This window comes from Tyto alba, unplaced genomic scaffold (genome assembly GCF_018691265.1).
Source record: "Tyto alba isolate M040663 unplaced genomic scaffold, T.alba_DEE_v4.0 Super-Scaffold_18, whole genome shotgun sequence".
Taxonomy (NCBI): domain Eukaryota; kingdom Metazoa; phylum Chordata; class Aves; order Strigiformes; family Tytonidae; genus Tyto; species Tyto alba.
In genome coordinates this window covers 7,994,200-8,020,202 of record NW_024881280.1, presented here as the reverse complement: position 1 = coordinate 8,020,202, position 26,003 = coordinate 7,994,200, and the positions used below count along the sequence as shown (strand labels likewise).

The 26,003-nt window shown below is 50.5% G+C and overlaps 1 protein-coding gene across 4 annotated transcripts; it reads right to left on the bottom strand.

Annotated features, from left to right (window-relative positions):
• Window positions 1-1,645: 1,645 nt before the first annotated feature.
• LOC104368761 (transmembrane protein 151B) lies at window positions 1,646-25,046 on the bottom strand. Of its 4 annotated transcripts, XM_042791229.1 has the most exons (3): window positions 24,599-24,697; window positions 12,515-14,361; window positions 1,646-4,966 (listed from the first exon to the last, which is right to left on the bottom strand). In XM_042791229.1, the coding sequence occupies exon 3, from the start codon at window positions 4,931-4,933 to the stop codon at window positions 3,536-3,538; it is 1,398 nt and encodes a 465-aa protein (XP_042647163.1). In that variant the 5' UTR covers window positions 4,934-4,966; window positions 12,515-14,361; window positions 24,599-24,697; the 3' UTR covers window positions 1,646-3,535. The 4 variants fall into 4 exon arrangements, with proteins under 4 accessions (XP_042647163.1, XP_042647162.1, XP_032845999.1 ...); XM_042791228.1 differs by lacking the exon at window positions 12,515-14,361 and having other exon boundaries at window positions 24,599-25,046; XM_032990108.2 differs by lacking the exons at window positions 12,515-14,361; window positions 24,599-24,697 and adding an exon at window positions 10,931-10,957.
• Between the last annotated feature and the right edge of the window lie 957 nt (window positions 25,047-26,003).

Genomic DNA, 26,003 nt, shown 5'->3' with positions numbered 1-26,003 from the left:
TCTAGAAAATGCCCGAAGAGCTGCACAATAATCAAGAGGTGAATTCCCAGTGCTGGGAGACTTCTGGAGACAAGGGAGAAGGAAAAAGGAAGAAAGGGAGAGAGGCGGGGGAGAGAGAAAGCAGGAAGGAGAGAAGTATTTGCTGGACTTGCTCACTTTCCTCTGCTGTTCAGCCTCTTCGAATTATTGAGACCCAACAGGGCAAGGATGGGTTATCCCAGTGAGACAGCACCCCAAAACACCCATTTCCACATGAAAAGCCGTAGCCCTCAAAGTTCAGCACAAGCTGCTGAGGCATGCCACTACTCCGTTGTCGAAGTAGCCAGTCTGCAGTCAGATACCAAATCCCTGTGTTTTGTACAGGGAGGTTTCCTAGAGCTGCCTGGTCCACCAGAGGCTACAACAAGTGATGGGAGGGAGCCCAATGTGGGGGGGGACTTTTGCAGCTTAGGGATGGCTTCTCAAATAAATGCCCCAATGTTGGGCCAGAACACAGGGTGTGAGTAAGCAGAAACCCTCTGGGCTTTCAAAACCCTCCCAAGGACACAGCTTGAGAGTTGCTGGATATTGCAGTGGCTCTTGAGGATACTGAAAAGGTTAAAACCAGGCATAAACTGTCTCCATTCTCTGCCCAACCCATCATAATAATGGGATTTCCAGAGCTTGCTCATGTCAAATAATAATACTGTTTAACATGGCCACTTCTGAGGACCCAAATGTAAGTCTCCATCTTGAAACACGTATGGGACCTAACTGGCCATGCCAAAACCTTGGACATAGTATTTAAAGCCACAGGTGGCTGCAGCAGCTCACAAGAAGACGGAAACTCATCCTGCCTGTGTCTGGGCTCAGCTTGACATAACTGAGTTATGCTGCTCATTTGGGAATTATCTTAGCTGCAGCTGAACTCTGTTCTCTTTTAATTTGTATTATTCTACCATCTCTTCCTTTCTTCTTTCTTGTCTTCCTCCCTACCACCTCCTTCAGTAAGAAACCGTGTTGAAATCTTCCAGCCTCTCTGTTTCGTGAAGTTTCAGCCTCCTCCAGCTCTTACATCTTCCATATGTGCTGGTTTTAACTTTCTGTGTGAATGAAGATAAGGACAGGGAACCATATTAAAGACTTGCATCTACTTCAACTTCAGCATACAAGTAAATCAGGGATGAGTCTGAGCTCTGAGTTCAGTCCTGATCCTTTCCTAGTTCCCAAACTCTCCCAGCTCTGGCTGGGGGTGGTAGGTGGCACGGTGTAGATGGGGGACAAGGGCTGGGTCACTGTAGGGTGGATCTAAGTTTGGATTTTTCTCTGAGTTTCAATGTTATCCAGTTTGGCCCCAGCCCAACCATAATCATTACCCTGAGCCCAAACCTGGTTCCTCCATGTGTCTGGGATGGTTATGTTTTTTTAGAGGTGATAAACTAACACATCATCTGTGTTATCTATCTTTTGTGATAAATGCCAAGCTGTCAGAATGAAAATGTCACATAAATCATACATAAAGTATTTACATTAAAACAGATTGACTCATACGAATTTAAACGACCTTTCTGATGGTGCCATCATTTGCAGCAGGTTAGCTAGGTACTGACACTGTTTCAATTTCTGGAGTCGAAATAAACACAGCACGTCAAAACAGAGCCATCAAACCAAAACAAAATGTATTTAACATGGTGCAACAGTCAATGCCGTAAGAAATCACCATATAAGTATGCAGAATTATATATAATCTACACATACTAATATGACTTTACAAATCTTGTATTACATGTAGATACACACAGAACAGACTTGGGAGGAAGCATGTGTTGGCAGCCCCTCTGAGAGCTGGGTTTCTTACCTACTTGCTGTAGGATGTGACAACACTTTGCTTTTGAAAGTGACTGTATTGCGATCATATTGCATTCTCCTGTGAGTCACGGTGGGTAATATTCTCCACCATCCACACGATAAAATGGTACGGGGCTTGCTCAGCATATGACCATCCCTTGTGGGACGGAGGTTTGGCAGGTGCGAGGTCCCTGGTGGGTTCCTCAGTGTGGCCATAAGCTTCTTGGGTCTGTCCCTGGCTGTCGGGGGGGTCACTGGGTGGGCCAGGAAGGCACAGAGTGCAGCAGTCCGCTCCGCTGGGACCGGACACCTTCTGGGTTTGGCATTGCTGGGACTAATTCTGGAAGGTGCTGTACCTGCTCCGGGGGAAAAGCCTGGAGCCCCAGCAGGAGCAGCCAGTGGGGCTGTCTCCCAGCTGTGCTCCCTGCCCAGGGCTGGGGTGGCACTGCATCTCGCCCCGGGAAGGGGGGAAGGCGGCAGTGGGCTACCGGCCAAAAGCCCTCCCCAGGGCACATGTAAAAGCTGAAAGATCACACAGAGCAGTCCTGCAACTGCTCTAATAGACGCTGTGGGTGGAAGAGCTTCCTAACAACTCCAGACTGTCAGTGGGAGGGTTAATGCTATATTTACCTATTACCACATTTACCTTTCCCTCACCAGCCCCTTCCCTTTGTCCAGCCCCTGCTGCTCTGAGCAAGTGGTAGGAATGAAACGACCACAAACCAGACCCATAGTCCTAAAAATAGTGGCACTAACAGGGTACTGATCTACATTACGGCTCTCAACGATTACTAACAGGGGTGGAGCTGGACAGGGTTAACTACAGCTGGAAACGCAGCAGTGTCTCTGCTGCAGAGCAAGCAAGGCAAAGGGAGCAAAGGGCTTTATTGGTGTATGTCACTGCTCTGGAAAGAAAGTCCTCAGCACTTCTCAGGGGTGTAGTCTGTGGCTGTGTCAGCAGTTAGTGACATTTGTGCCGTGAATACCTTATTTTTGCCCAATGGAAGGCAATTACACCCTGAAAGACATCCTCATGGGCAAAACCCTGGAAAAACTGGGAAGCGAAAGTGAGAAAACTGAAAAAAAAAAGGAAGATGAGGGTAAATCCAGAGGAGTAGAACATGAAGAAAGGAGAGAATAAATGACAGAAGAAGAGAAAAAAGACTGGAGTAAATAAAATACACTTTAAAAGCACCTTGTCTGGGGTTTGCGGGACGTGACTCAGCGCCTGCAGATCTGAATTCTCCTTCTGACTTGACTGCCTGGCCGTGTGCCTTTTGCTTTGCTCTATCTGGGTTTCTTACCTTGCAGGGCACCCAAGAGGGAAAATATACTGCAAAGCACAGGCTTTATAAATCTTCCAGCGGCAACAGCGGTCAAATGCTGTGACTGAAATGTAAAAAAAAGACTGTGGGTGGGATGGGAGGAGAGGCAGGGAGCTGAGGAGCAGAGAAAGGGTGAGGAGTGAAAGAGTGAAAGGAAGAGGGGAACAAACGACTAGGGAGACCAGGTGAAGGAGGGCGAGAAGCTCTTGGAAATGAGGTTGGCTGTTGGTGAGAGCGACTACGTCCTCTTGCAATGGCAGGGGGAAGAGCTGAAGCTCGTCCTGCTGACTCGCTGTGGAGACCAAGGCGTGCAGGCTCCATGCCGGCGGCACCTCTGCAAGCGCTGTCCCGGGGCAGAGGAGCTGAAAAGCCACGGAGGCCTGTCACAGAGAGGTTTCTAGACAGGAGGAGCGCCTGACGTAGAAATGCCGCCCGTCGTGCCCCTCCGGCCTGTGCACAATCAGGACGGGGAAGAAGCGGGCGTCGTGGTAGGTCGGGGGGTTTTCGTTGACAGCCAGCTGGCTGGAGTAGGAGCAGCACTGCTCGTCCTGGCAGCCCCGCTCCGCGATGCTGCTGCTGCGGCTCCTCCAGAGGCCTGTCCTGTGGGAGCCGTGGACGCGGCAGAGGGAGAAGCGGCTGGTGTTGAGGGAGAGGCGGGAGTTGCCGCTGCAGCTGTGGAAAGCGTGGCGTGAGAAGATGGAGGAGGTGCTGGAGGCACGGTTGCAGCGTTCGCAGCCGTGGGCCGTTTCGCCGTACCGGCACACTGTGTAGCTGTTGTAGGCCGGGGAGTCGGCCAGGTCCATAAGCATGGCCTCCGAGTAGCTGGGGATCAGCTGCCGGTTGGTGCAGATGTGCCACTCCAGCTCGGTGCTGTCCTGCGTGGCATCTCGGGGCATGCGGTACCGGTACAAGGGCTCCTCCGCTGCCACGGGCGCCGTGTACTCCAGGCCCAGCAGCTTCTCCACGTGGTAGTGGACGTAAGCAGTCCGATACTCTATGAGTACCCTGAGCGGCCACGAGATCATCAGGATGGCTGACACCCAGAAAGCATAGTGGGACACGTACCACGGGAGGTGATCCGGGTCCCCGTAGGCCATCATGAGGTCTTTAAAGTCCACGTTTTTGAGCTGCATGCCTTCCCTCACCTCCATGTAGTCATCCAGCCCCTCGATCTCTGTGAAGAAGTGAGCCCTCTGAGTCAGGTAAGAATTCTCAGACTCAATGTTGGCAAAGCTGAAGCACTTAGTGAACCTCAGCTTGGTGGCTGTGTAGCTTTCCAGGCCCAGGAGCTCCTTGGAGATGTCCTTGTATCCACAGTGAGAGTAGTCAAACTCAGCTTCAGCCACGTGGGTGTTGACCCTCTCGTGATAGACTTGCGTGGTGGTGTAGGCATCTCCATTGCGGTACCGGGTCACCTGCCGGGTTCGCCGCACAAAGTGGTAGCTGATGGCCTTCCACCAGATGCAGGGAGTGGCTTGCTGCATGCGGTTGATGCACTCATAGACACTGTCCACATCTGCCTTGTACTGCAGCTCTCTCTTGACGTGGCAGTGCCAGCACTCCACCAGGTACACCACGTACAGCATAGAGAGGAAGGCCAGTGGGATATAGACATAGCCATCCGAGCACGGGCTGTCATGGTAGACCATGGACTTGCCCTTGAAGGAGCTATCAAAGCTGAGCTTGGTGACCCGAGCCAGCTGACACCAGGCCACCGCACCCAGGCAGCCGTACATGAGGATGGAGAGGAGAAGGCATTTCCAGTGGGACTCTCGGCACATGCAGGCGCTCAGGGACTGCTTCACGGGGCGTTGCTTCAATCACACCACCAGGGAGGGGGAGAGAAAGACAAAGAGAGAGCGAGGAACCCGTCAGTCACGCCGCTTTGCATAACGCACACAGTGACTGTTGCCTTCAAGACTATGTCTGGCTTTGCTCTTGACCGCCTGAGGACTGGGACACCACCCTACTTAATATAAATGTGAATATAAACAGAATCACCGTGCCAGGGACAGAGGTCTCTGGAAAAAACCCCTTCCTTGCTTCCTCCTGGCTCTGGGGAGAGAAATTGTTTGCACGGCAGCGACTCGCTGTGCCCGCGCCCCAGTTGGACGGGCCCATCCGCAGCGGGCGAGATGGGTCCCCATCTCCTTCTCCGTGCCTGGAGCCAGCATCACCTACGCACCCTGCCATCTTCCAAGGCTGAGAGGGCTTCGCAGAATGTTAACAGCCGAAAGTGTGGGGCTGTGGATGTGACCCTTTGCTTTGCAAGTGCCCAGCGCCGGGGTTCCCACCCAGTGCTGCTGGGGAGATGCAGGAGCAGCGTCCGGCAGCCCCATGGGTTGTGCCAGCACAGAGGGACCAGCACTTTGTGGAGCTGGAGCTGCTGCCTGACTCCGAGCTGACTCACACCCAACCCTGAAACCTACCAAATGATCGACACCATTTTCCTTGGAGGTGAGCCATCGGGAAAATTACTAGATTCAAGTACATTTAGTTGAAAAAATTGTCAGGATTACAGCACAGTGCAGCATAGCTTCAGGCTGGTTAGAAGACTAACTCCAACCTAAAATACCTGAAAGCTTAAGCTTTGGAGCTAAGGGTGTATGCGTGAATATTTAGCACATCCCTCTCTTTCAAGTTCCGAAAGTCGGGCTGGGAGTAGAGCTGGAGTTCACACTCTCGTACTCCCACTGCGTCCCCTGAGATGGCATGATTGCGGTCCTTACCCCAGCCACGGTGCAGTGAATCAGCTGCACTGTCATGCTATGTTGGGCTATAATAAAAAATGCCAAATTGAGCCAAGCAGCTAGCAGAAACGGAGTTGTCTCCCTGCAAAGAGCAGCAAGCAGCATGAATTACATTACTGGCTGGCAGCCGCCTGTCTGTAGAAAGTGCGTAAAGCAAGACCCCCCGCTGCCCTGGTAGGTAACGCGGAGGGCTGTCTGCATCCCTCTTGTTACTGCCATCCCCTGCCTCCCCCCTAACTCTGAGGAAATGACAATGAGAAGAAAGATACACACTGATATTCATGCATCATCATGCCCTCTGCCGAGACTGATTTCATGCAAAAATAGAAGCACACTGTTACTCCTTCTCCCAAGGGGCCACCTCTAATGCATCCAACTGCTCCGTAGATGCCAACAGATGTCAGGTTTGGGAAACGTCTTCTCTTTCTTTCTCCATGGATAAAGTATTCCCCTAGTATAGCTTATCTTGGACCCACAGCAGTAACTAATCTTGAGCCAGCAAGGAATTTAAGGAACAGCATCTTACTGCTCAGGAAATAATAACATCGCACCACTAGAGACAAGTTTACTGTCTTCTCATGAGATGGAAGCATTGGCATCTAACCTTGCAGGGCTATAAGGTCAGATTTAACACTGCTTTTTTTTTTTTTTTTTCCTGTTCCTGGGACAGAGAACCATTTCTAAGTAACTATAGAGGGTTTTCTGGCTTGCTGTGAGCACTGCCAAACTGGACTTCTTGGGGTTTGGTTTTGATTTCGCAGCTTCTAATCTGACACTGTGTAAGTGCAGAGTAATATTATTGATTTTAGGGAGCTACACCAGTGTTAATCTGCAGGGACTAAGGACAGAATCTGGCCCCCAATTCTTCCTGATGCATCCAGCAGGAGTCTGTACAGAATTTCTATTCTTATCTCAAACCTTTTGTATGTGTGTATGTCAGAATAAAGAATAATTATACTGGGCTGTATTCTCTTTACAGTGGTCAAAATAGGTGTAGAGAAGCTAAGTGGGTTATAAGGGACACTGCATAAATTTTCTGTAGCTAGGGAAGTGAAAAGACCTTAGTATGGATAAGAATAAGGCTGATTTCCACAGCCTTTTGCAGGAAACCTTGAAGAAAGCCACAAAGTGGCTTCAGGCTGCCCCCAGATCAGCCAAAAAATAACTATGGGAGTTTTGGGGGGTGAATGTCTGGGTCTACGTGCAGTCATGGAGAGTTCAATCTCCTCAAACTCTTATCAAACACCCATCACTCCGTCCCAATGTGGTTACTGCCTCAATGTAGGATTCTGCCTCAGCCATACACTGGAGCCCAGGTCAGAGCCCTAGGCTCTCCTGACTCGTGGGAACTCCACTGGGAATCACAGTCTTCTATTCTTTGTCTCTTCTTGACATGGAACTAGAGTTTTCAAGTGCTATAACAATGCAAAAATACAGACTGTAATGAAGGACAACAGGAATTTAAGTCCAGACTCAGGTTTCCACAGGTACTTCTCATGTAAAATTCCGTAAGGTTAATACTGTGAAGAATGCCAGTGGACCCAGCAAAAGATGCCCAGCAGTCAGTTTTAATGTCAGGCAAGTGCTTAAGTCCTCCATGCAGCTCTGGGAACCCAGGTTTTCGAAGCGCTGTCAGCCTGGACCCAGGCACAGCCATGCAAGAGGGCTGGCCCATGTCAGTTAAGGTACTATTTGCCAAAGGCGCTGCAATCCCTACCTTCTCTTTATCTCGCTGCCCTTGACTAACAACTCCTCTGCTCTCTGCAGCTCTGTGGCTCAACTTCCAACCCACAGGCTGGCCTCTGCCCAAGGGGTGATTCAACCAGCCCTGCTGGTTAGGGCTGTCAGTGGCCATATCGGAGCGGGCAAATGCCTCCTAATGTGCTTAGCTCCATGAAATGCCATCTCCCCTTCGGGGGAAGAGATGGCTCTGGTCTCACCAGACCTGGAGCAGCACCGGACCGGGCTGGCAGCAGCTCAGAGGCTTACAGGCCTAAGATGACATTTTTGTGTGCATCCTCTGGAGACACTTCAGAAATGTTCTTCAACCCACTGCACTGAAAGGGCTGGATCAGACCGAGCCAGGTTACCTCCACTATTCTCACTGCAGCCTGTAAAAAAGGCTGCTTCTCTCCTCCCTGCGTCAGTGAAGACATGCAGCCATAGAGCCCACTGCCGCATCTCTCTGATTCACACACCTACCAGACCAGTTCAGCAGAGCCTTCATGTTCAAAACCCTTTGGGAAAAACATGGTTCTTTTCTCTCAGCTCTTCTGACCCACTGCCTCATACCCTCCTTTGTTCCTGAGCAGATCCCACTCTCTGCAGGTCCTCGGTTATAAAAGGATCTCTCTTGCAGGGTCTACCCCCACATCTGCCTCTCCTATTTCAAGTTCTGAATACATTCATCTGGCTTACATACCCTTATTTCTCCTTTCCTTTGCTGAAATAATTATCTAACACAATTATACTATTAGAAACACTTATGAGAGAGTTTGTAAGAAAGACATGAAATAGAACATAATTACAATAAAAGTATCAGACATTCAAAAATCTAATAAGGAAATATATCTTTCCATCTCTCTCTGCATAACAAATTCATTAATATGTTAAACCAGTGGCTCCCAGACTTTATTAATTAACATACCACCTTCTTGCAAGCATGATGTTTGTGGTACTACATGGAATTTTCTCCTTTCTGTGTGTAGTGTTTGAGATTGAAACAGGGCAAGCTTGTATTTCTGGATGAGTACAATAAATGCTTAAGGAAACTAATAATTTCCATGATAACTTGGGCCAGCCAGTGAACGGGAGTTGTGTCCTTTGAGGAATGCTGCAGGATCTGTGTTGTTTTGATGCGGAACAAAAGTATAACATCTGGAAAATGTTAATAGAGAAACATAATTGAAGAAAGCAAAGACAGAGAGCCTGACTGAAAGCCAAAGCCAAACAGAGACTGACCCAGAATAGACGGAGATTCAGTCACCAGGCACTTTGCCTGCGAGCTAGGACTTGCGGATTTGGGTCTCTAACCCAGATCAAGAGAGGTGTCCTTCCTCTCCTGCTTGCTGGGGGCTTTGCTTTGGGCTTTGCTTCCAGCTTTGACCTGAGAAACCTCCTGACAGAAGATTAAGTGAGACCCAGGTTGCCCAGAGAAGTTGTGGATGTCCCATTATTGGAAGTGTTCAAGGTCAAGTTGGATGGGGCTTTGAGCAACCCAGTCTAGTGCAAGATGTCCCTGCCCATGGCAGAGGAGTTGGACTAGATGACCTTTGAAGGTCACTTCCGACGCAAACTGTTCTGTGATTCTACAACCACTTCTGTCAAGAGGGATGGCTTTGCTAAATCAAATGTTTCACCCAAAAGGTCCTGACCAGCTCTGATGACAGTACAAATTGTAAAAATCTCCTGGTTCAGATGGAATGCTGTGAAGAAGCACAACTGAGCTGTGAATATTATTGTTTATGAATTTCAAGTCATGTTAAAAACACATGCTGTAAATAACGTCTTGCTACACTCTGGCATGCTGCTGAACAGCTTTCAGAGGCCTCCCTTCTCATTGCACCTGACTGGATTGGACACTGCTGCTAACTCTCACCCAAACTACCCATAATCACAAGCCAACATTCACTTTATTCGTCCACACTTATAAACAACAACAAAAGAGTATTTCACAAATTCTTTAGTAGATCTCAGCACAAGTAAGGAAAACGCCACGGGCAAGAGGTGGCAAGTATGAGGAGGGCTGCAGATGCCCGTGCTGGGAACCTGGTGGAGAGGGCTAAGATTTGGGGACAGCCCTGCCCTGAGCTGTCCCTGGCCCCAGGCAGTCAGCCCTGCAGCGCTGCTCCATGTCTGCATTGGGATTTTTTGGCCCATCATTTCCAGAAATCTCAGGCAGAGTGAAACGAAGAGGCAGCTCCACATCCTCCCATGGTCTGTTTTCTGTCTGGTGGCGTGGAGCCTTCCGAGACACTAAATGATAGATGCTATTTAATTTGTTGCAGCAGTTGCTGGAAAATAGTCTGGAAAGCCCTAACTGCTGATGGAGAACTGGAATTTCAACTGACACCTGTAGCAGACAGGAGTTTCCAGGCTGGCAACATTTCGATTATTTCTCCTTCAAGAAAGTTCTGTGCAAAACCTGCAAATGATAAAACATCCAGGCAATGGCTGAAAGGGCAATTGTCTTCAAAGACACCTTCGCATGGCAGATACCCAAGATCAAAAGCAGGTATGGAAGGACTGGAGTGGAACCTCCCTCGCACAGGCACACCCACCCAGCCCTCGTCCTGGCTCAACGGCAGCCAGGTTGGGTTCTGGCTGCAGCAACCATAATTAAAATCATTAAAACGTGCTCTGTGTTGTAGCAGCATGCAGATTTTGGCTGTTAATCAAGCCTAGTGTAAAGGGGTGGAGAGAAAGCAGAGGGAGAGTGCACAGCCTGGTATGTCCCTTGCTCAGCAGCTGGAGCCGAGCGTGCTCTGGTGGCAAGAGCACGGGGCTGGTGGCCAGGTTTTTGGCTCTCTGACCAATCCCTTGACTCCTTGCAAGCGACCAACATTAAGACGTGGGCAGGTGAGTTGTAGCTGGTAACCATCCTAAGTGAGCCTGCAAGCAACTGCATCGGGGGTAGCCAAGAATACAAAAAAATACCTCTCCTCAAACCCCAATTTCTCCTTAAAAGGCATATTTGATATGTAAGATGGATGCTAGAGAACCAGAAAAGCATATTTCTGGGTGAGCAAATTGTGCTTGTGTGTGTAGGTCCCTTCCTCTTGACAGGTACATAAGAACTAATGAATTTCCTGGGGCACAGGTGAAGGTGGTCTGGGTGTCCCCCTTCTTCCAAGGAAGCCCCGCCATTAGCAGGAGGAGGAAGGGCCATGCTCAGAGAAGCCCAGACTGATTCCACCAGCCCAGGTTTCTGGGTGCCTAACCTGAAACTCCAGTGCTTCTGTTTTGCCAGTGATGACTCGCTGCTTTTGCTGACCTCTGGATAGGAGTAGGCCTGATAGCAGGACTCACCCACTAACCACGTGGCTGTCCCTCGGTGACGGCAGGGATCCTTATGATACAAGAAACAGCCAGACAGTTCTTTAGCACTTACAGGTAGTCACAGAAATTTCTCCTAACAACTTTGCGAGGCTGTTCTGGCTGAGGGAGGTTCAGCAACTATTACAACTCAAACTACATTTACACTTTAAGACTGGGAGACACTACACCTTCTCCCTGTAGCTCCTGTATCTCGCAGGCAATGCAGTTTCACTCTACAGTCTGATGTACAGCCCAGTAACTAGTGGTTGGAAAAAGCTCATCTTCCATAAAGACACTCCGCTTTAACTGATAAAGTAAAACAAATGAAGAACCTGCAGTTCCCTCTGTAATTTGTTCTGGTGATGAAATTTTACTGCCATTGTAATTATGTCTCACTTCAGCTCCCATTCATGGGAGCAGGGATGCCCATTCTCCAGATGATGAAAGACTTCTTTCATATGACTGCCTTCTCTCTGAAGATACTTCTCCGTTCTAATTATGCACCTCTTGGCCTTCTTTTTGACAATTTGAATGGGTCAAGGTCTTGAAGTCCTCCACTGCACTGCCCTAGCTCTTTTGGTGCTTGAGATCCTTCCTAAATGTGTTCCCTGCAAGTGGATACAGGACTTCAGCACTTATTTCATTGGCATCATACCAAAACATAAAATCGCCTCCCATTCCCACTCATTCCCCCTTTTTATTGTCTCCAGGAGTTGCATTAGTAGATTTTTGCTCAGCACCACCCTGGGAGTTCATGTTCAACCACTCACCCCACTTTGTTCCCAGGTATATTTTGAGCCCCTGTTTCTGAGTACAGCTGAAGGGTTGGCTGCACTCTCCACCCTGAAATGTGTAAATTCAGATTTGGCTTTGGATTGAATAATGAAATTATCAAATGAAGCAGATCCCTCTGTAGGACTGTGCTTGACAGACCAGCCTGCTAATGTTTGTGCCAATTGTAAATGTTACCAGCAGTGATTTTATGCTTAATTCCAGTGGATAGTGTCAAATCTGGTAATTATTCCTGCAGAACTCTGCCAATCTAATGGTTAAATACCCATTTAACTTGTACAAGACGACTGTCTTCACAAAGCTAAGTGTCAATCATAAGAACAAGGCTGTGGGCATTATGTGGACATCAAGGTGCTCCTCACACTTCCAGTGCTCGCTCCCAGGAGTAATCCCACATGCAGCTCTACATCCAATACTAAGAGAAGCCCTCCCAAAGCTTCAGTGGAGCACATTATCACCTTCCTTGCTGTTGCTGTACGCTTTTCATCAGTAGCTGTGTTTTATTCCAGAAGTAGCTGTGTGGCAGCGTGGGCTTGAAGCACCTCTTCTTTTTCTAGCCGTCTCAGTACTGCTTAAGGTATGCACATGGTTACAGTGACAATGATAAACCTGCTGTTCTGTCCACTTCTGATTTTGACTGGCAAAATAAATTTGAACTGAAAGTTGCCAAACTGTTCTAATAGAGGGGGAGAAATAGGTCTGTGAAGTCCAAAGAAAATGGACAGAACTATTCTGGAGTCATAGTCTTTAAAAATTTTATATATAATTTTGCCTTATACTTACTATTTCTCCATAGCTTTCTATGTTTGACAAAACAGCTTTTTCCTCTTCTGTCAGACTTCATGCTTCAGTCTCCTTGAAAAATCCAGCACGAGCTGTCTAAGCAGAAAATATGCTGCCACAGCATGAATTTATCCTAATGTTTGTTTTGTGGACAGTTTTGGGCCCAAGTTTGACTATCCGTGTCAGGTTCACAGTCAGATATCCAGGTTCCCCAATTTTAAAATTCTCCTTTGGAGAAATCATGCCAAAAGCATTTCCTGTCCTTTTAAACCCCATGTGTAAGTGTGTTTACCCTTGGTGGCTGACCTCAGGAGCTGCAATTTTGCTGAAGCAAAATGCTATCACATCTAAAATGAAAGAATGAGGGAAAACAGAGGGTAGTGAAGACGTGGCCTGAATGGAAATAGAGAAATGAGGGGGAAACACGGCGGGGAGTGGGAAGAGTTGAAGGAAAGAAAAGGTTAGCCTAGACACCCTCTCTCTGAATGCCAGTGCCTCCGAGGCAGGGGGAGGGCGCCTGCAGATGGGGATGGTCACCAGCCAGCCTGGGAAGGGGCAGGAGGGAATTGGGACCAGAGGAAAGACCTGGGTGAGGATCAACGGGAGAAGCACTGAGCCTGACAGCACCAAAGCATCGTACGAGGCAGCAGTCCTCCCAGCCCATCCACAGCCTGGAAAGCAGCTACTCCTGAATGGCTGCTTTCTCGCTGCTGGGAACTCCTCCAAAAACCAGATCTATGCCTCTGTCTCCTCCCCACAGCCTGGGGGGAGTGGGGTAAGGTTGTGCTAAATTGGGGCAGAGACTCCCATGGAGGTGGCAGTGTGCTGCAGGGCTGACGCTGCAGCTGTGTCTCAGCAAGATGTGCGGCATCACAGCGTGCTCCTGCTCTCTACCAAGACCTGGCTTTGGGGCTACAAGGTGAATTTATCATGGTCTTCAGCAACAAAATGACCCCACAGCTCAGGATTACTCATGTGAGCAAAGAGTAAATCTTGTATTTTTCTTTCTTCCTCTTTTATTTAGTAAGAATTATCTTCCCGTCCACGGGGAAAAAAGAGTGGGGGAAACACTGAAAGGGGACTGGAAGAAAAGAGAAGAATGAGTTAAAAGTGGTGGATAAACTAATGCCAGTCGTAATTGCATTTGTATCTGAAGATTTATGCTTGTGATGAATATATACCAATGAGATACATGAAAGGGAAAGAATAATCAATAACCACAAGTCCCACACTTTGGCAGGTGGTGACCTGCCTGGATGATGGTGACCTGCCTGAATGAAAGCACATTTTTGTCTCTAACTATGAGACACTCTTCCATCTTGGTCAACGCAGGGCAGGAGAGAATGTTCCACCTCCTGATGGACATGGCAGTACATAACACAGAGAGGACCACTGAGCCCTCGCTAGGCAAGCCCTAGGCTGTATCATTAACCGTAACTGAGGTGAGCTCTGCCACCAGGACCAACCTCTGGTGCTGAGAAAGGCTTCACCATTTGTGCAGTGGACAGGGATGATGCAAGAAGAGCAAGGAGATCTCTACCCCCTGTCCCAGGCAGCCACAACAGATGTGGGTGCAGATATCATCTTCCAGCTCCTGAGGTGATCCTGGTGAAAGACTGGCCCAAGAAGTCTGGGGTGACCAGAGAGAAGACAACTGCAGGAGAAGAGTCAGAGTACAACCTCTTATTGCTTTCCATTGCCAAATTAACTCCTAGGTCAGATACTCATTAGTGCAGTGAGGAAGGAGCCTGCAGGGCTGTGCTAGGGCTGTCCGTGTATGATGGGTAGAAGTGTTCCTCCACCATGTGATCCAATCTGGGCACCGCATGAGGCATCAGTAATAAGGCCTGGTGAGGGAAAAGGGAGATATTACAACAGTCATCTCATAAATCCCCTCCTGGGGAGCCTGAAACAAAATCCCTCCTGCCATCCATCTTGAACGGCAAGAAGCCCATTACCCCTAGCTCACGCTGAGCCAGTAGCAAGTGCTCTCCGCGTGGCTGCCAGCACGGAGGGAAAGGGGAATATAAGGGATAGAAGGCAACAGAGAAAGCCATTTTGCATCAAAGAGAATTTCCCTCCAGTCCTTGAACACATAGCACATCGATTGCTGCACGTATGTTTTGGATGCACCATTTGCTCTTCTGACACGAAACTCCTGTGAGAATTAAAACTTCCTGCAGGCGCAGGCCATGACACCAATGCCCAGCAGAAATGCTGTTACTTGGCTTAAAACGAATAACCTGCATCCACTCCACGTGTTTATGGTGTCAGACTCAGGCATTTGCTTCAGCAGTTGCCCTCCTGCGGTGAGCAGGGATCGCTTGGTTTCTCATTTAAATCCCTGCAGAGATTTAATCTCATCCTTCCATCAACAGAGCTGTCAGGGGCAACATCTCAGGGTGCAAAGGTGCACAAAAGAGTAGCATTATATCCTCTCCCCAGTAGACCCTATCGCAGGACAAGACAAACCATGAAAAGGCACAAAAATCACTGATTCACCTGAATTTCAGATTCTAGGACGCCTCTGAAACACCAGACAAAGACAGACTGTTATTTCACACCATTCACCCTCATGAATTCAAGCCACCATCTGAAGATGAGGAAAGCAGAGGGTCAGGACAGAAGGAATTTCCAGTCCTCTCAAATGTCAGATTCAGCACTAGTTTCTGCAGGATGCTTTTGAGTTTTCAAGCAGAAATAAAGGAAATCCCAGAGAAGAAAGGCGTTTGGATCCCAGCCAATATATATGCTGCACATCACAGCAGGATGGGAAAGCCACTCACTAAAATACAAGGGTACATATGCGAGTGGTGTGAAGAATTGGGCCCTAGACACATCCACAGGTGACGCTTCCACACGCCGCTCCAAGAAAAGCCATGCAGTTACATTTTCAGTGCCAAGGAATCCTAGTGACAAAGTGGTCACCATTTGCAAAATAGAAGTCAGGGCTGTTTTAATGGCAGCTTCTTACAAGCTCACAAAAATAGCTACCCTAATAAAATTATCCCTTTCCCCCCCAAATTGCTGATGTTCCTGCCACCGGCTTTCGATTTAGCAGCAACACAAAGAGAATATTCTAGGGGCACAGGGTTTTTCCCAGTAATGTCAATGCTGGGAATGATTTCATCAAGAAAGAAAAGCTGGGATTTGAGCTGCCTCAGAGCAAGAGAGCCGCTCCAAGAACAGTTCATTTTTCTATACTTTAAACACCCATCATACTTAGCTCATATTACCCACTCCCCTGCCTTGAGTATCAGAGGTTCCTAGCAGACACAGGATAAATTTTACAGGTATAACAGTGTGGCTTACCTCAACACTTAGCAGTCAACTGATAAAAGCATCACATATCCTCAGGAATGCTCCTGGGATGCAGATCCCAGCCACTGCCAGATTAGCGAGACTGAGTGACTGGCACGAGCCATGGCTGTACCACTCAGTATTTGGCAGCTTGCCTCATGCCTAGCCCGTCACTTGCCCCCCACCCCCAACCAGTGGCCAGGCCCACTGCATGAAGGTTCCTGGGCAGGTGCCCTTGACCCTGCTCCTGCACTGCAGGGAGCTCCTGGAAGGGCTGACGGCAGCATGCATCCGTCCGTCCATCCATCCTGCGGCTGCCGGGCGGAGCGATCCTCACTTTGGCAGGAGCGGGCTCCGGTGTGCTCCAGCCTGTGAAAGCCAGACCCAGCTCCCCGCACCTTTGGGCAAGCCACAGGGGACACGGAGGTACCACAGCCCCAGGGGATCAGCTGGGTGGAACTTGCTGAGGGCACTGGTGTTACCGGCGGCATTGCTGACACGAAGGGAAAACTGACACCGGCCAAGGGCAAACAGGAGGGCCCGTGGGACCAGCTCCCGTTGCTTCAGTCCAGGAGGGATGGGGACACTGGGGTGGGGAGAAAGGGAGAGTCGCTACCTGCCAGACTTTATGTCCCAGCTGGGTTCGACAAGAATCCTGCAATACCTATTCCACACCCACCTTTGCTCACAGGGTGCAGCTCTCCAGGGGTGGGAGAGGAGCTAGCAGCGAGAGGAGGCTGGTGGTGCTCGAGCAGGTGGTTTTCTCCTGTGCTGGGCAAACGAGCAGCCGGCATTAGTGGATGATAAAGCCATAGTTCAGTGGTGTACCAAAGCTTGTCCCTTCCCACTCCTGGGTCCCTAGTCGCAGGAGCTCTCCCCATCCTTGAAGAGTGAGTGTCCTGTGCCTTAGAATTGTCATCATTGCCACAGGTCCTGGGTGTCCTGCCCGACCTCCCCTCAGTCTCCACATGGGGAAGTGAGGGACTGACGTGGAGCTGGGCTGGGCGACAGCCACAGACTGGTTTCTCTAGGGGTGGGAAAGCGGGGAGCCGTGAGGAGACAGCTTCGTGAGGAGGAAGCCCAAGGAGTGTTAGTTCCTCACCAGCTATTTGCATCCTATTCATTGAATGACTCTGTTTAGAGACTTTGCAAATGAGAAAAATAGTTCATTAATATGAATACTATTTAATCTTTGCTTATTCTAAAGGAACACCTTGAGATTTAGATGAGGGATGGAAACATCTAAAATATGATCCAAGCTCCAGTGAAGTCTGAGGAAGTCTTCCAAAGGGAACTGTGAATCACGCTTTGTTCACAACCATGAAGTTTTGGTTTTATTCTCACTTATTTGTAATTCCGTCCTTTTACCTAGCAAAATCAGACCAATGTGGCTCTGCAATTTGACCTCTCAACCCCCAGCCTTCCCATTTCCTACCTGTGATCTCCCCACTGGAGCCTGCCAGCCACATTTCAGCAGAGGACCAGCCAGCCCCACAGTGCTGGGCAGCCACAGCTCAGGCTGCAGCCGTGCCAGGTCCCTCGTGCTGCTGAGCTGAGCATCCCTCACAACACCCAGGCACCCCTCAGGCTTCAGCTGCTCCATCAGATTCAGGGAGTGAGTCTCCCCATCTCTGTGCCTTTTTTTGAACACAGCTGGGACCTCATCACTGTCATTTTTTTTTATAATGGTGCTCCTGTTAAGATGAGGTAGTATCCCCCCAGCTAATGCTTCCCTGTGAGAAATGAGGTTTCATCATAAATATCACTTCTCTCTCCCTCTCGCTTCTCTCCTCCCTCTGCGACACGTTCTGCAATAACGTGACAGCACAGCAGGTGAAAACTTCACTGGAAATTCATTTAAACACCTAATGGTCAAAAGGGATCCTGGGAGCTGGGACACCTGGATTTTATTTCTTGATTTGACTTTGACCCATGGCATGGCTTCATTACACCTTTTTATACCTCCCAAAGACACTGAAAAAATAGCATTTATAAAGTGCTTTCACGTAAGCATTGCAGCAGCACTCTCTGGGAAGGCATCTCATCTGCATGTGAGCTGTGGCGTCCTGCCGCTCCCCGTGCCAGCTGGTGAGACCCAGGGGGGTTGGCTCCTGCCCTGGCCTGCTGACAGTCCCTTGCAGAGAACCACGGCACACCGCAGGCCTGCAGACAGACTGCCACTCCCACCCTTTCAGCACATGCCCTTGCTACCCCCCCCTTCCTCCACCAGGTACTGGCACCTCTGGCTGGCCACCTCACCTCCAGGCAGCCACAAAGGGGGTTGTTTTCCATCTTTGTGGTTCTCAGAGGGACCCCGATGCAGGCAGATGCTCCCACCCCAGCCTCCGTGGTGCTTCCCCTGACCAACGCAGGGTTGGGGAGATGGTTCACTTGTGCCTGTGAGCACTCAGGCTCTTCCAGCTCTTGTCCTCCAGGACACGCTGTGCTGGTTTGCGAGAGCTACTCAACCTAAAGATGTCGATGCCTTGTGCTGAATCACTTCTGTTACCGCACTAAGTGAATGTTGTACTCCACAACTCCCAGTCCAGCTCCTAACAGCATGGGTATGAAGAAGACCGCCAGCCATAAGTGCATGGCTACCGATCACTCCTTCCCTGCAGCCAAACTCACTGTGACCTGGAGAAATCTCTGACTGAGCCCATCCTCTTCCCTGGTAAGGTCAAGTTATGCAGACTCCACATCTGCAAGTCACCCCAGTTACTTACCATTAGCTTTCTTGCCAGGAGCATGACGCTTTGTGACCTGCTCTCTGCCCTTTGCCACCAGCTCCCACCAGTCCCCGCTCTCACCAGCCGGCTGTTTCCAGCCCTTGTCTTCCCTGAGGTCCAGCATTACCAGTCCTTCCTTAACAAGGCCTCCACTGGCTGGATGCTGAACTGGGAAGTGCAGTACCTCAGCCATAGCGAAACAGTGCTATGTGTGAGTTGGGATTCCCTGTACGTTATTCAGCGGATGTAAAGTCACAGAAGTTAAAAGCTTGGACATTTCATGGGCTGTAATCCTCTCTGTCCTCCCCTGGTGTCCCGCGTGGCACCATGAGAGCGGCTGCCAGGTACACCAGACACCGTTTCACAACCTTAACTCCGCTCCAGGAAGGCTGCCGGCGCCGCGCGCAGCCAGGCTCCTCCAGCCTGCCCACTCGCCATCTGTCCTGCCCGTTCCAGGCATTTTTCTCCCTCGCTTTTGCAGTGGTGGACGAGATGTGCCGCGGGCAGAGCGGTCGGCGCTCAGGGAGGAGCTGGCATGGGCAGCTCTGGGTGGCAGCCTCCACCCCTGACCTGCCCCGCGGGCCCCTCGGATGCAGAAACATCGCTGCCGTAATAGCTCGTCAGCTATTCGGCATGCTGCTGCTTAAACAAAGTTACCCCGTTATAGTTTTGGGTAGTTAACAAAGGCGGTATAACAACTGTGCCCTCAACAAAGTGTCACGATGCACTACTTTTAACTTTACAGTTAAGCTCAGAGGATCCCAGTGAATGATTAAAGTCTGAAAGTGAACTCTGGAGTGAACTATATTTTCCGTGATTAGAACTTAAAAACTAATTAACCGTGCTTTTCCGAAAAGTAGAACTCCTGCTGTAAGTGAAAAATCAAACACAGCCTTATCTATAGTGTCATGACAGCATCTCTGTAACAACCCGAAGGGCCTTACAGTGCTGATGATAGCTCGGCAGCCACTACTTTTAGGGTTAACTCTCTACCATGTGTTAAGACACACCTAGAAACAAGCCCCACTCACTATGGACTATTTGAGGACATTTCACTCTTTTTAATCTCCATTTCCACAGTGTCCTTGGTCACTGGCAATAATTTGAGCTATTTTCTTCCAAGGTGTAGAAACAGATGAGAGGAAGCCTCGTGCTCAGTTCCCAGAGAGAAGATACCTCCTTCCTCACTCTTGCAATGGCTTGCACTGATGAAAAAGCATCCTTGGTATCCACTCTTCCCTTCTGGAGGGAGATCATCCCCTGGGGTCTCTGAAGTGAGGAAGGGAGAACAAGGAGAGTATTTGGGGCTTCAGATCAGTGTGCAGGGACCCATTGCTTTTCCACTGGTATCAGCTGATTGTCTGTGCATTTGAGAGAACAGCATTAGAAACCAGGTCTGTAGGGGACCTACCACCAAGTCACCTAGTCTCTCCTTCCGCCAGGAGGCAACATCTATGTACTTAACAGCTCTTTGCCCAAATTGTCCTTATAGCCCTTCAGTGGTTGAACTCTGCAAGCTCCCCAGTTGCTCCAGCTCGATGCTCCATTAAGAAAATTCCCTTGCTGGAGGGAATTGGGAAAGTCAGCCAGAAGGAGCAATTCACTTCAGTCTCAGCCACAGTGGCGAGGGAGCACTCTCTGTCGGAGAGGATGGAAGACTTTGCCCATAAAATCCCACGCAGCTGGAGCACAGGCTGCCCTTCAGAGCTCAGACACATCCATTTGATGTTTCCTATCTATTTTTTTTAAACTCTTGACAGCTTCTTGTGTGAAGTGCAGAGAAGGCAGACAACTTCAGGACATGAAGAACAAACACGTGATCAGAAGTTAAAGTGGGACAATGAAAAGAACAAAAGCAGAAAAAAGGATGTGATGCCGCAGCATGGATTTTCTTGACAGGATCTGCAATGCAAATATTGCCTGCAACTACAGGATGATGAAAAAAATCTTTCCAGTTCCTCCAATTCCACTACTGCTGGACTTTTTCCTTTTTCTCTATGAGGGGCACCATTTGGATCAAGGAAGGAGATACACTCCTTGGTTTATGTCTGCTGAATAAAGCATGGGCAGGAGGGGTAGAAAGGGGCTTGTCCTGTTTGACCCTCACTCAAGACAGGGAATATCGTGCACTGCATATGAAATAACTGCTCGGTCAGTCATACTTGCTTGAGATGGTGACAGTCTCCCACCAGGCTAACCAGCAGCTATCATTCAAGGTGTTAGTGGAGCAGGTCTTTTGCAAGAGGTTTGAAAGAGGTGAGGGGAAGGAAAAGCAGAGCTTCCCCAGGAGCCACGTCTCATGTTTCCTGCCCTGCTCTGGCTGTCGGGTCAGCACCCTACGTAGCTCTTGGGGGGGAGGTTTACAAGGGAAATAGCCCCTTTCTGGAGATTGGTACCCAACGGTTCCTCCACAGCTTCTGCTTAAAAGGTGGCAGGGAAGAACACTAACCTCCATCACAGGCCCTGTGCCATCTCCATCCCCTGTTCCTGGGTTTGTTTCTCTTGAGCACAGAAGGCTTGGGGATGACAGCAAGCCTCTAGAGGAAGAAGAGGTTGCTGGAAAAGCAGCGGGTAGCAAACAGGCTCCTGTGGATCTGTGAGAAAGCGGGTTTCATCAGACCATAAGGATCTGCTGGTGAGTGAGGTGCACCTACAGCAGGCCTGATAAACCTGAGAGGGTCGCCTGCCTCGCTTCCTCCACTGCCGCTCAGCCACGAGTACAACTCCACCCACAGGTGGGGACAATTTAAAGCTACCCAGTTGAAGTTATGAAGGCCTTTATGCCATAAAATAAGCCTTGACAAACAAAATATATATGTTTGACATTCATATTGGGGGAAATGGATAAAAAAGCTGGAGAACTAAATGGAGGCAATCCCTCAAGCAGAAGATGTCTCTCCAGTGTCATGCTTAAGAGGAAAGGACCCAGCTATTTTTTGACCTGGCAGCCTGTAAAGCTGTAGACTCCAAACAAGCAGTATGTGTATTTTCTTAACTCGTAACACCCCTTGGTGCTGCTGTGACCACAAATAGCGCTTTTGAAACGAGCTCCTGTTGCATTTCGCATTGGCAGTAAGAGGCAGATGAGACAGTTTTAAGTGGCCTGTCTCTTCTTTAACATCTCCATCAGTGAGCTGATGACTGCGGGTTTCAGGAACATCAACCCATGAGGTTTTCCCTCTTTTATTTGAATAGGTTAACTGATTACATTATATCACGCCCAACTAAAGTTCTTAAATATGGAAGAGAAGATAAAACCGAGCATGGACAACCGCTGCTTGATTCTGCTGGTACAGAAAAGACAAATATGCATTTCAAAATGCCAAGTGCCTGCTGCTTTCAGCTTTCTTCAGTGATTACTCGGCTATGGTAGCAAATAAATGATGTTTGTACTCACCAGCTTCACTTTCCTGAAAAAGAAAAACAATTTCCAACTAAGTTTTAAAGATCTAACTAGTCAAGACCATTTCCCGATTGAGGTGTAAATTGGCAGAAATGCAAGAAAGTCCCTACCAACTCTTCAGTGTAGGTGTAGGTTGTCACAGTAATAAGTAAGACAAGAACAACCACCAGCCCACAGCTTAACTGGGGCAGTACAGAGCAGCAAGTTCTGCTATCTTGGGGAGGAAAGTAAAGGAAAGTATGTCCAGATAATCAATCTCCAGCAATAACTGCTGAAACATTTGGAAAACCACATCTTTTATACTACCTCCCCTCAAAGATCCCGATTATTTTTTGCAATTTTTGCTGGTAAAACCCTACACCACCACCAAAAGCACGGCTGTTCCAGGTCATCCACCTTGAGCAATCGATATTTCAACAGAAAAAAAACCAAACCAGAATACGGGCAGGTAATCTGAGGGTTTGCTCTGACATCCAGCAAAGTCAGCAGTAAACTCAAGTGGCCCTTGGCAGAAGAGGACGAGGGCTGCAGCAGGTAAGCGAACTGCCTCGCTCCTTCCTGAGCCACAGCTGCACCTTCCCTTGTCCTGTTTTCAAGAGTAAAAACTTAAGACTTCAGCCACATTCTCTGTTATTAGCTCAGGATTTTATGTCACATTGATTTATTACCCAATAAAGGCAATTTTCTGTCACTGTTAAGATTTAAGCCCATGCATTTGATCTAAGTGAAATCCATAAATGACAAGACTAAGAGAGCAGTCCATGAAACACCCATTTAATACCGGGCATTTAAATGCAACTGCAGGTCCAGGTGCAAAAAGACTATTTAGATGGAGATGGAGAAAGAATCAGGAAAAGACCGATATTGTAGGATTGCAGTGTTAAGATATCACTGTTACAGGCATTTGAGATACAGACTCAAATGTGCAAATGTTTGTGTTGGAACAGAAGAAAAACTGAGAACAAGATGAGTGAGGCAAGATATAATGTGTTTAGTGGAAAGATCAAGTGCTCTCATGTCTAGAAATGGCTTGGATGTTTTTATGGTGGACTTAATATATTGGAAAGCCTTCTGTAGCTCCTGGTCATAGACCAAATAAATCAAAAAATCCCTTCCAGCATTAACCATCTATTGATCTTCTACAGGGCAGTAATTACATTGGGGAGCTCTACCGCTGGAACAGCAGTTGTATCCTGGATCCAGCCACAGCTCTTCACGGTGAACCGTGCTGCAGGTGTTTAAAAAGCAATTGTACCAGAGAAAACCCTAATTTTCACCCATGGAGAACAGTTATTTCAACCTGAGCTGCAAAGTCAATTTTCTATTGCAGGTACTTTAACAAGTGCTGTTTGGTGTTAGCCTAAGTATACTGCAGGTTCACTTAGGCTTTGTTGAGGCTACGAGATTTTGACTACAGGACTATGAGACTGTTGATAAGCCACAGGACCCATTAACAGAAGATTTAAGCAGACACTGCACAGAGCTGTGTTCCAGGGTTGCTTTCAGTTCTGTTTTCAGTTTTCTCTGCCTGTTTTAAGGCTGCTCTCTGCATCCCTGGGAGCACATACATCTGGTTTTAACTCCGTATTATGAAGAAAGTTCAGTCACTTCCATGATCTGTGCATGGATTACACGATGTAAATGGCAGACCTGTCAAAACAGTTGGGAGCAAAGGCATGGGCGTAGAAGAAAACCTCAGGCATTCCTAAAACCTCAGGCACTCCTAAAACAGGACAGCTTGCTGTCCCGAGTGTGCAGGATTGTATCCGCATTGTCACCTACTGCCACAGAGCCCTGTAGTTCTGTCTGGCCAATGCTCCGTGGCTCAGGGTTTTGTGTCAACACTCAGACACATCCCCATGACGTGCAAGGCCACGGTAAGCGCTTCACAGCTGATCCAAAAGAAACATATTAAGCTGTATTTTCTGTAGTGTTTTCTATTGCAGATTAGGCAACCGGAGTGCCTAGGCCTCAAGAAAAGAGGGGAAGGATGACCTCCTCTTTTGGCCCAAAACATTTGAAAGCCACGGAGCCCCAGGCTGCAAACCCCCTCTCCCGTTCAGCGTGCCCCTCCCGCCACTACCACCAGCGCCTCGCAGAGCGGCAATGTTCTTGACCGTTTCAGAAGTCCCAGGGAAGCGGTCGGCTCCCCTACGCCAAACCCTGAGGGGCTCATTTAGCCAAACTTCCACTGGCCAGCCCCCCCTTTCCCCTCCACTGCACCGTTTCGGCGCGGAGCCGCGGGCCGAGCCGCCGCCCCGAGCCCGGCCGCCGGGGGCCCGTCGGTAAAACCCCGCACCCAGCGGCCACCCAGCTGGTCAGGGGGGGCTCGGCGCGGCCGATCAGGGGTGAGTGTGTTTTGGGGAGGGGTGGTGGGGGTGTCGCCACCGGTGTGCCCGACACTGCAGGGCGCTGCGGGGCTCCGCACCGGCCGCCCCCCCCCCCCCCGCGCGGCTGCAGGGGGAGCCGGGCGGGCTGTGCCTGGCTCCCTCCCCCCTCCCCGCTCCGCAAACACCCCCAAGCCGGGGCACCCTCCTCCCGCCGCGGCTCCCCGGTTTCTCCCCACGCCCGCACCGCGCCCCGGCCCCTCCCGGTGTCCCCCCGAGTCCCCCCACCCCTCGGCCCGGGGCGGCCGCCCCCGCCGCCGCTCACCTCCTCCCTCCCGGCGGCGGCGGCCCCCGGCGCGGAGGTGCTGCCCGGCCCGCTCTCAGCAGCCGCCTCGGCTTCCCCCTCCGAGGACATCCTTGGCCATCACCGGCGGCGGGGACTGCGGAGCCCCCCAAGACGGCGGAGCCCCCCGCGGGCCACCCCCCGCGCCCAGGGCCGCCCTGCCGGCTGCTCCCGGCTCCGTCCACCATCCCAAGCTAGGCGGGCAGGGAGGGAGGGAGGGAGGCGGCAGAGGGGAGGAGAAAAAGACGAGGCGGAGGAGGGTGGTGGGGGGGTGGTGGTGGTGGGGGGGGTGGGGGGTGCCCCTGCCGCTCCCGGCCCCCCAAGGGTGGGCAGGCGATCGCCCGGCGGCTCCCGGCGCGCCTCTGCGGGAGGCCGGTTGCTGCGGGGTGAGCTCTCCCCTCCCGGGGGGGCCCCCTCCCAACCCCTCCCCGCGGTGAGCTTCGCCCTCCTCCCCCCGGGGTGCGCACACCACCCCCCACTCCCCTTGGGGATGCCCCCCCGCCGCCGGCCACCCCCCCTCTCAGCGCATCTTCACGCCTATCGCCGCCCGCAGCTCGGACCCGGCCGCTTCTCCCGCCTTTCCCCAGAGCCCGCACCTCGGCACCCCCTCCGCCCGGCAGCGGCAGCAGGAGGAAGAAGAGGAGGAAGAGGAGGAGGAGGAGGAGGAGGAGGAGGAGGAGGAGGAGAAAGGTTGCCCCGGGGGAGCGCTCCCGCACGGAGCAGCCAGACCAACTTGCCCGGTGACGCCCCGCTCCCCTCGGCGGTCGCTGGACGCTGGCACCGGGGCACAAGTCCCGGGGCTGTCCCGGCCCCTCCGGGCGCAGCCGGGGAGCGGCAGCCGGGCCCCCCCCCCTCGCTCCTTCCATCCCCCGCGGTGGGATTTCTGCTGCCTGCGCTGCGACAGGAGCCTGGGCGCGGAGCTGCCCCAGCACCCCGGCCCTGCCGTCACCCCCCTTTCTCCCGGAGGAGCAGTTGGCCGAGGAAATTGAGGCACCCCTCTGCTCCAGCCCCTTCCTCCCCTCCCTGCTGCCTGAGCCCTTCCTAAGGTTTCATCTGCTTCCAGCACAGGTCTTCCCCCCCCCCCCCCCCCCCCCCCCAACTGCAGCCTCCTGCAAACTCCCTGCACTGTCAATATTTCTTCCTCTGGCCTGCACACTGCGCTCGGTGCATCCAGGCATTATCTGCTCTGCTGCTGACCAGGACTGGTGTACTGCACCATCTTATCTCTGCATGTTTGCTTCATGTTTCATTACCCCCTTTGCCTTGTGAGGCTCATCTCATTTCATCCGTTTCTCCCTCCGTGCCCTAGAGCAGTATATATTTTAAATGCTTCATAAAATTTTGCAAATAGGCAAGTGAGCATGCTTGAAGCATCAACCTTCACTTT

Excerpts from the sequence above, each read along its gene's own strand:
- LOC104368761 (XM_042791228.1), bottom strand. The coding sequence starts at position 24,688 with ATGTCCTCGGAGGGGGAAGCCGAGGCGGCTGCTGAGAGCGGGCCGGGC. Across the intron at positions 4,967-24,598 it reads CCGCCGCCGGGAGGGAGGAG|CAACGCCCCGTGAAGCAGTC; the intron begins GTGAGCGGCGGC and ends GTGTGATTGAAG.